This window comes from Scardinius erythrophthalmus (assembly GCF_964197995.2).
Source record: "Scardinius erythrophthalmus genome assembly, chromosome: 21".
NCBI lineage: Eukaryota > Metazoa > Chordata > Actinopteri > Cypriniformes > Leuciscidae > Scardinius > Scardinius erythrophthalmus.
The window spans coordinates 23,209,052-23,220,054 of record NC_138241.1 but is presented as its reverse complement, the minus strand read 5'-3'; the positions used below and the strand labels follow the sequence as shown (position 1 = coordinate 23,220,054).

Sequence of the window (11,003 nt, the reverse complement as noted above, 5' to 3'; positions counted from 1 at the left end):
GGCATCCATCAGGGCAGACGTTGATTGGAGTGATTGCCCTGTGATGCACTGGTGGGTTGCCCTAGAGGCAGAGTAATGCATCATGCTTACCCCTCTTCACAGAGAGCTAAACAGTCAGCTGGTCCAAGAGCACCCCGGCACAGACATAGACTGATCCTAGACACTGCCAGACATCAGGGCCAAAACGGGCCGACACCATCTTGAACTCACAACAACCTTCTTAAACCTTGGCTTTTACTGACAGTGTTAATTCTCTAGAACACTGTTGTTTTGAACACTTCAGAGGATATGAGGAACAATAGGCTTTGCGTGTGTTTGTCCTGTTTGATGATTATAGTGCCTTTGCACCTGATTCTTATTAAACTGTTTTGTGGAGCAAACAAAATGTTCATGCAAGGATATTTGATGTACTTTCATTTATTTATTTTACTGTGAATTAGTTTGACAATCTTATTTCGCTCATACATTTGCCCTGCACCTCTGTTTTGACTTGTTCTCTTCATAGTGAATGATTTTAAAGTTTACATTTTTATTTTTTAGGCTTATACATAGAATGGGGCTAGTTGTCACACCGGAAGTATTTTTCATTATTGAAAGTCAGTTCCTGTATCAACACACTTTTAAAGTCTTGGATAAATAAGCTATATATATATATAGTTTATGTAACATACATTGACCTTTTGTGACAACAGCATTGCAGCAAGTTCTCATACTCGGAACAAACAAGCAACAACAACAAACAAAACAAAAAGACAGCAGAAAGGAACATAAAAGATTTGTGAAACAATAGTTCATGAACAGCCAAAATGTTACAACACGTGACAACTTACTCGAAAATTGACACTTTTCTTGAAAGCACGGTGAGAGAGAGAGAGAGAGAGAGAGAGAGAGAGAGAGAGAGAGAGAGAGAGAGAGAGAGAGAGAGAGAGAGAGAGAGAGAGAGAGAGAGAGAGAGAGAGAGAGTACAGATAGGCTATCTGCGTTATAAGAGGGGAACACAGGGGGAAATTGCCTTTAAGGTTACTTTTTTAGTGATTATAAGCTTTCCAATTACATACATGCAATTTTTTACAGTTATAATCATCTGTGCTGGTTTCAAACAACTTGTGCAAAAATCTCTCTCTCTCTCTCCTGTAAATATATCTATATCTTTTTAATAATTTTATACTGAGTTACTTACTGTGTGGGCTGTCTTTATTTATATATATATATATATATATATATATATATATATATATATATATATATACAAATAATTTATATATAATTAATTATATAATTAAATCTTTAATTAGATATAATATTCATTATTAAAATATTTGTGATTTATTATTAAATATTTTCTATAAGTGGAGTATAAATATTCTATAAAATATTTTAATTTAATTTAAATAATAATTAGTTTATAATTGTCTAACAGAGTTAAATGAATTGAATGACAGTATAGAATTGGAATTGTGTAATTATATAGTAATTTATAAAATAGTTTGAAATGCAAATGAATGATGTTGGTCAAACAACAACAATACACAACAAATATAACTATGGCCCATCAACATACAAAGAGCACAAATGTGTTGTTTCCAGCTCCACCTTTTTGTTCAGATGTTTATTATGCTGTATACATATTTCACTTACTCTGCATATTAGCCACAGGATGGTTTTGTTTACATAGCAGCATGTAGGCTCATAACCATATACATGATGCAGATTAAAAAAAGCTCAGGTTACTCTAAACCAGACACACAGTGGTATTTTCAGACATATGGTCAATGTAAATCAATATAGATAGGCAATGCATAAGCAGATTCATGACATACCTCTGGCGCAAGTTCTTTTTTAATGTGCTTACTTAATGAGATCATTTTCAGATGAAAGCTTCTCTTACAGTAGATAAGTTCACAATCTTTACTGTCAGATTCTGTCAAAAAGATTCTCATTAGTATTACACAAGTAGACAATAGGACAGCTTTGTTTAAATCAAACATGGTGGAGCTATTCTCAGTGGTATTTTGCTAATATAGCTTTGCATCACTATGCGTTGCATTAAATAATAATGATGATAAGTACTTTATTAATAAAATATTGATTCAAAAAGTGCTTACTGTGGTAGATAAAGCTATAGCTCTTAAAAGAAGTCCATATTCCCCACTGGGACATGGAGTAGCACAACACTAGTCATTAGTCCATTCCCAAAATCAGTTGACCAGTTTGCTTCACTCATAGGCTCTACTTAGTTTAAATGGGTAATGTGATCCTCAAAATGAAAAGCCTTCTCATTAACTAACAGAGAGAAAGGGGTTCAATTGAATTTCATGTAGAGTGAACAGGTTCACATGTTTCAACCGCTTCAGTAGATCATAAACATCCTACAAATCCAGAGCTCTGGTGCACTAGATTGAAGATGATACAAAAACGATATAAAACTGTATATATATATATATATATATATATATATATATATATATATATATATATATATATATATATATATATATATATATAGCTGTACTGATAACATAATTTAGCCTGTTTGTTCACAAGCTCATCAGTCGTTTGTAAGTGAAAGGTCAGCACAGAGCCATTTCTGAGAACTCTCTGAGATTAAATCTTTGCATCCTGACAGCATCTCTTCTGACCACTTACACTTTGGTGATCCTCTTCTAACCTCTGATATTATATTAGAGTCAAGCAATGGTTCATTTGTGAACTTATTATTGTTGAACAGGTAGGCAATGACCCAAAAATGCGTTGCAAGTCTATTTGAAAGTATAAGCCAAATTGTTATGCATAGTTAAAATAGCTAAATAAATACACGTATTACACTTTTAAAAAGGAGTAAACTCTATATATCTTTTGTTGTTGACATCAGGGGCCGAAAGTTCAATCAAACTCTACAGTTTTTAGGTTCAAATCTATCTGTAATTTGATAGGAGTTCACCAAATTACACAAAGACCTCAAAGTAAATAATAAAATCTAATAATAAATCTTTTTAATTTACAAATCCAGTCCCCAGTTTCTTAAACCTAGTCCCAGACTAGAATGCATGTTTGAGCTGTTAACTGAAAGCAATTTGCACTGACATGTTTTAAAATTGGTCAGTGCCATTGTTTTGTCTCAAGATGCACACCAGTAATGTTCACACTTTAGATTAGGGTCCAATTTACACTATTAACTAACTATTAACTTTGACTTTTGCCTCAAACTTGTAATTACTGCTTATTAATAGTTAGTAAGGTAGTTGTTAAATTAAGTGGGTAGGATTAAGGATACAGAATATAGTCATAGAATAAGGCATTAATAAGTGCTTTATAAGTACTAATAAACAGCCAATATCCTAGTAATAAGCAACTAGTTAGAAGTGAGAATTGGAAATATACATATATATATATATATTCTGTTTAGTAACAGAAGGGTACGCTTGGAAAAGATGGGGACTAAACCAATCATTACGATGTAAACAAGTGATAGTGTCTTCTGAGGATGGGATGCTGCTCAAGTTAAAAGATGTCTGGGATACCAGGATATGATCTTTAAGGGACAGTTCACTCTGACAAATATAATTAAATATATAATTTACTCACCCTCATGTCATTCCAAACCTGTTTTTTTGGGAAATTTCTAACACAGGGTCTTATAAACAAGCCTGCAAAGATGTGTGGTTGTGAATTTATTCGATCTCATGAATATGACTTGACAGACAACATCAGGGTTTTTTGCGTTGCATGATCATTTCCGTATGTGCATGAGATCTGCTGGTGTAATTTCCCTGATTTTGCATTAGTGTGAGCATGAAAAGTGCTGGCCCCAGAAACACTCCTCAGTGAGCCATCCAGCTTGACCCCTATTAAAGGGCTGTCAGTTGAAGAGCAGATGGTACCCACTCTCTGTCTCACAGTAGCGAGGGGGGGGTGGCCATGGCAACCGAGATATAATGGCTACCCTTCAAGTGGCAGAATCGCTTGTTCTAATTTGTTAAGTACCACTTCAGTGAATTTGATTTAATCACTACGTTCAGGTCTTAACACAACTGACATCAAATAAAACATTGCAGGTGTCCATGTAAGACAGTAAATCTGATCCCCTGGTCTTAGTTCTTATGCCTATTAACTAATTGAACACAGGAATACACCAAATTCAGACACTCACGAATATAAAAATATAAATGCACCCAAGATGGTCCTGTTTAATTTACATCAAATAGTACCATGCATAATACTAAATACCTAAACATAATGTTATACTTATTTAATAATTTAATTTAATAATTTAATAATTAAGACAAGAGAAATCAATGGATTTTTATGAGACAAAAACCCCAGCAGCATCAGATTTTAAGAAAGAACTTTTTGCGGTAGAGCAGGTAGGCAATGAAGACCCAAAGTGCGGTACCCCATATGTTCTGGAAAAGCTTCTCCCAGTGACTGTCCTGGAAATGCATCTCCCAGCTGAAGGGGAAGTAAAAGCCCAGCAGAGAGTGGCCAACATAGACAAATATGGAGTTCATCCCTGTAAAAAAAAAATGCACAGTAAGCATTTCTGGATTGGATTGGCTTATAAAACATTGCTTTAAACAAGTGCATTCTCGTACCAGGATAAATGAAAGGTTGGCCGCCCCACCATTCCTTAACGTCAATGACAAAATACATCACACCCAGCAGCAAAAAGGACAAGCAGCCCATGCAGGTCACAAATGACAGGGACCTGAAGACAGACAGAAAATCTGTGTTGTATGATCTGAACCATTTGATAAGACAGATCTTTAAGACCTTTCAATCCACAAATAAGCTCCGAAAGATATGCATAAAGGACCAGAGGTGCATTGCACTATTGAAAAACTTTGCTAAACTTTTCTTGTAACAACGAAGACAACACTGTGCAGAATTGGGGACTAAATAATGGATGGACGCATAGTAGTTTCTGCGCTTAAGGTAAGCCAATAAGAAACATAAGCATCTAAAGTGAAGCCTTGGCACCTGCTCAGTACAACCATGTCAATAAGTCATGTGGCTCTTTGTTCCTAAGTGCCAGGATGCTCGATGGAATTTATCTAATGTAAAATGGCTGCATCCCAGAGCATCGTTTATGTCAGCTGAAGTCGAGCCAAAAAAGACTCTTGGCTTGGAGTTAATTACTTTTAGGGATGAAGACAGACATACTCAGGGGCTCAATAAGCAGACATGATGAACTGTCCATAAAAATTCAAGCAGGTATATGCCTGTACTCAAACAGGTACAGTAGAGCAGGGTCACAGAGACAGAGCACACACAGCAAAGGCAAGATAAGGTCATATTTAATGTACAAACTATAATGCAAGTATCATATGCAAAAAATAATCTGCGTTTTTGCCTGGTTTCCTAGTTGAAACATCCTTAAAACAGTGTTATTGTTAACTAAAACTATTAAAATATTTTTCGTTAATTGAAATAAAGGTGAAGTAAGATACAATAAAAATATATTTAAAAAATGTAAAAGTAAACTAATTGAAATCGAAATTAAGTTCTAAGTTAAGTAACTAAAACTAAAATAAAAAATAAATGGAAAAATAAAAAAATAAAATAGCTAAAATTAAAATAAATGTAAAAAATAATAAATATACAACATATATAAATAATACTAAAATAAAACTGCCTGAATTTTTTTTTTTTACATTTATTATAGTAATTTATTTTTAATTATTTTAGTTAATTTTCCCACTGGCAACAGTTTTTGCTTTAAGCTTAAACCTCACAAGATCATTTTTGCATACACTGTAAAATAGATCAACAACAGTATGAATGTGTTTTGAACATTTCTGTTACATACACTGTAAAAAAAAAGTGTAATTTTACAGGTAATTGTCTGTATTTTTTTACAGAATTTTACCGTTTTGTCATTATACAGCAAATATCTGTAAAATAAAAGGCATTTGCTGTAATTTAAAGGTCCATTGTTAAATTTACAGGTAATTGCTTGTATTTTGGTTTTACAGCAATTTTACGTTTTTTAAAAGGAACTTGTCTGTATTTTTACAGAGTTATGTGTAATTTTACAGAAATTAAGTAATATTTTACAGATTTTTTTCTGTGAAATTAGAAAACAAAGAAAAGAAGGTATACTGCGGAATTTAATCAGCATCTATTCAATATGTTTTCCTTACAGATTATTAAGCATGTGGGGGTTAAAGTGATTTTTTTTTAAGGTTAAATAAAAGTATTTTTACCATAGACTGTGATTTGTACATACAGTAACTTACCCTACATTATTTATCCTGAGGTATTAGGTGACAAATAATTTAATGTGCACCGCTCTGAAGATGTAGGGCTGACCTCATCCTGCTCAATTTCCCAACAGGCGGATGAGATAAGCCAGATTTTGGCAAGATATATGGTTGGGAAAATAAAACTGCTCACTCTCTCTTGGCTGTAAAGAAGAGTGATCTAGTTGGACAGTGGATGTATCACCCGCTGCGCCTCACTCCTGTGCCAGTGGGGTGATTATTTACAGGACGTTCTGTCGTTAGAGGTAAGTAAACGCGCGTTTTAGCAGCCTCTGATTTGTGCCTGCTGGAGTATCATCCCTTCTTTTGAGGATTGAGAAGTGGCTGGATTTAGAGGGTTAGGAAGCACTTACCAAAGGTTTTTATTGACAGGTATAAATCCTTCGTCTCTTGTGCACTTAGAAAGGATGGCTGCAGAGATTCCCTGAGGATCAGAATAAAACAGATTTCAAATCAATGCAGACCTGTAAAGCAAGCATTATCAGACAACCCAAATGCAGCACCGCCATGAAGAATCAAGCAGATTAGCTGACACTCCCGAGAGGTGAAGCCCCTCAAACTAACACACCAAACACAGATCCATCTCCTCATGCCTACAGCAAAACTCTCAGTCATTTCACGTTTTACACCTTTATTTCGTTACATTGCTTTATATTCCCAGGTTTACCCCTTAAAGGCATGCATCTGAAAAAGTAAATGATTTTCTTCCACAGTATTTTTGTCTTGTTTTCCAATTGAAATATTTAAACATTCTTAAATCAAGATGCATTAACTTGAGAAGCAAAATTACATATCAGGTCTTGTTTTCTGAAAACAATGATCAAAATTAAGTGACTTTACGCTTAAAACAAGAACAAAAATCTGCAATGGGGTAAGAAAAATAAAGACTGAAAGGATAAAAGAAGGATATTGGCTTATTGGCATATTCTACATCCCTAATCCTACCAATACCAAAACTTAACAACTACCGTACTAACTATTAATAAGCAGTAATTAGGAGTTTATTGAGGCAAGAGTCACAGTTAGTTAATAGTGAGAATTGGATACTAATCTAAAGTGTGACCGACTTAATATCTTAAGTAATTTTGCTTCTCAAGTAAAAGTATCTTGAGTTAAATATCTTAGATATTTCTACTGGAAAACAAGACAAAAATACTGAGGAAGACTTTTTTTTTTTTTTTTTTAGTAAAAGTATCATTATTAAAAAAGGCTAATTTAAAGAAAATCTTGTGCTTTTGTGAGGACAGACAGTTCAGCATCCAAACCTGCTTGTTAGGAGGATATCCATCATTTGTATAGATGACAGAATCAATGGTGTGGAAATAGCCTGGCTGGCTCTAGATTGAGTCTCCAGGCTATGCAGGCAGGATGTGGGACAATCATTGCTATGTGGGCCAATCGCTCAATTTTAATCTCAAACTGCGGAGTTGTGATCGTTGAACTTTAATTAAATCAGGGGCCTTGTTTATTGGGATGCCGAAGCACAAACAGCTTCAAATCATCCCACAATCTGACAAAGGATTCATGCAAACTGCGACAAGACAACCCCTCTCTCCCTAGACGTGCACCGTTTCATGACTCTTGATATGGTTGGAGGTAATTTTTGCCTAACTAGGATAACGTGTATGGAGAGCACATTAACAGCACAAGAGGCTGTTCTGCTTAAAACATTCTCAGACCTCAGAGCTCTCCAGAGATGTCAATGATAATTGATTGTTTGCTTGTGTTATGCAGCGTTAATCGCAAAGCATGAGGCCTGTAACGGTCTTGTTGGTCGCCTGAATACTTAGTTATATGCTCTGTGGTCAAATCCATAATAATCCAAAATAATCTATATTTTGACTGACGTCAGAGTAGGGATGAAGCATTGGGAAAAAGTTGAGAGGAAAAGAATAAAATATTAAAACAGACACTTGACAGCATACAAAAATAAGGAATCTTTCCCAACAGCTAAGATTGCTATTCTATGTAATACTATGTGAACATGATATATGTATCACAAAATCTGAATAAAAAAAGAAGAAAGAGAAAACATTTAAATATTATGCCTGTGCTATATTATACACAAACCATTTTTGTGTTGCACAATCAGAGGCTGAGGCAGTGTGTGAACAGAGGTGGCATAATTTTTTGCCTTTGGCTAGTTTATTTTATCATGCTGCTCCTCTAGGTAAAGTGAAATAGATCTCTGTTCATTTATTTCAGCACCTCGAGCAGTGTGGCCCCATAATGCTGGCCAATATGATTCAACATACAGCTATAATGGCCCGATTTGTCATAGGGCTTGGGAATAATGAAATTTAAAATACTGGGATCAGACATCTGCGTACTGTGGATCTGGGTTCACAACAAGCACACCATCGCAATATACTTCACTGTGAGAAGAGGAAGGGATGTGTGATTAGGGTACAAACTAAATAAATGTATATGCAAATGAAAGAACAAAGTCAAAACAAGTTACCAATGATTTAAGAAAGATAAAATGATAACCTAATAGAATATACAATATATATATATATAAAAAAATATGTAAATGTATATGTTTCAAATTGAGATGACTGTTTTCAAACAGGTTTCCCAAACAGGTTTCCTATGTCTCTCATTAGTTGGATTAACAGATAGCCCCGCTCCCAATTCACACCATTGTATGAGCCAGTGTTGCTGTTGGGCAAGTCAAACAAACAGAGCAATGTTTTGAAAGTGCCAAAGTATTCATACTTTTCCAGAAAGTCAACCTACAAATGGCTTACTCATAGCTGTCTCTACATATTAAACTCGGATCAGCATTTTAACACCAAAATAATTAGATAACAAAAAGCTCCCTAGGAAACATTAAAGTGGTGCTAGAAGGATAAATTATATATATATATATATATATATATATATGAATATAAACAAAAACTTTAGACGGACTTAGAGGCTTTTGAATGTGAAGTCTTCATATATATATATATATATATATATATATATATATATATATATATATATATATATATATATATACATATATATAAAGCCTCTAAGTCCGTCTAAAGTTTTTGTTTAATATTAAACTTTTTAGGTTTCTACCCAAGTACCGGTATTTCTGATTGGGCTGAGACTGGGATTTAGTGAGTTTGAAGTGAAAGTATTTGATGACCGTATATGCGGAGAGAAATCACTCAATATTATTTTCAAATTTTTGACAGAGGTGGCTTTTGCATCGGAGGTCTTCATATATTCATATATATATATATATTATACACACAACATTTGTCTGTCATAAATGAATAAATAATGAATTGAATTGCATCATAAATGAATTGAATTCATAAAACAGATGTCGTATGAAAGGGACATTTAGAGAAACGTGGACTTTTATAAATGACCCATCTTCAAATCTTTAGTCCTAGTGAGTAAAAACAAATGAGATGCAATATTCTTGTGCATACTAATAATAAGCCAATGGCAAGCAAAGCAATTGCTGAGAAATTAAGGTCATTTGCCCCCGTCATCCACAGCTTTATGTCTTGAGTTTGCCAGACAAAACCCCTCCATCAGCACCTGTTGTCTCTAGAGAGGGCATTCCAGCAGCTCTGCCTCCAGAAGTCCAAAACAAAACACAGCAGCAAGGTCTTTCATGGAAAAGAATCCTGCAAACTCCCTTTTTGTGTAGATCCTCAGATCAACATATGCTGCGTTGTGCAGAAACATGATTCTCCTATAATAACCTTGAATAAATGGCTACACAGTTCACTTTAGATTAAATGTGCCATATAACTTGAGCTTGCTTAACTTGTCATGCTCATTAAAACTAGAAAAATACAGAGTGGAAATGCAGAGAGGGTAAATTCACCCCACATGGTGTAATCAAAAAGCTTTTCTGCAAGGGACGGGCAGCAGTGAGTGACCAGTGCTGCTTTCTTTGCCCCTGAAAAACATTTCTAGTAGCACATGGATATATCCCCTGAGACGGGGGTTTAAACATCCTCATGCACTTCCCACCCACCCCAGCTTCTGCTCCTTTTGTCTGTGGGACCACCCAAATGGAGCACTTAACCCGCAAATCTGCCAGCCTTTCACTATCGTCATCTCAATCTAAGATCTAATCACTTTTTGGTTTCACCAGTGCAAATCTCCGCACCAACCTAGCAGAGGTCATAGTTTAGTTTAAATCTTATGTTCTGCTGAGACTGACTTTACATGTTTGGGGTCCCAGAGACAATGCTGATGAGTAAAGAATTATTCATTTCAAAATTAATTTCCAAACATCATACATTATACACTTCAAAATTTGGGGTTGGTAAGATTTTTTGTTTAAAAAAAGAAAAAAAGAAATGAATACTTTTATTCAGCAAGGATGCATTTAACATTAAAACATACTAACCCCAAATTTTTGAACAGCAGTGTACAGTAACAATTTTCATGCAGGACTAAAAAAAATTTTTTTTCATGAGATTAGCAAACGTCATTAAGTGTAAACATGATTCTTTAATGCCTATATGTTTTTAAAGTTATTAAACATGATATAAAACAGTTTTTTTCCTGTCGTGCATGTTGAACCAAAGAACCAGTGGAAATTAATATGCAATAATAGCAAAAAAAAAACAGACATCCGTGAGCCGAACAAGCCATCCGGTTCAGTCCCGAGAGGGGTGTGATAGCAATCTCTGCCTTGGAATTCATTCAGTGCATATATACACATATCATATGACGTCCACCTATTTAATAAACTGTCTACAACTACAAGCAATATAACACTTA

General features: G+C 34.6%; 1 protein-coding gene across 1 annotated transcript in view; it reads right to left on the bottom strand.

Annotated features, from left to right (window-relative positions):
• Window positions 1–4,328: 4,328 nt before the first annotated feature.
• Window positions 4,329–11,003, bottom strand: part of LOC308682120 (heparan-alpha-glucosaminide N-acetyltransferase) — a gene marked incomplete at both ends in the record, with an annotated part of 31,455 nt that continues 24,780 nt past the window's right edge. The window contains 3 exons of the mRNA XM_081351610.1: window positions 4,329–4,510; window positions 4,593–4,705; window positions 6,614–6,684. Of these exons, the coding sequence (XP_081207736.1) occupies window positions 4,329–4,510; window positions 4,593–4,705; window positions 6,614–6,684 (366 nt within the window). The remainder of the gene's footprint in view (window positions 4,511–4,592; window positions 4,706–6,613; window positions 6,685–11,003) is intronic.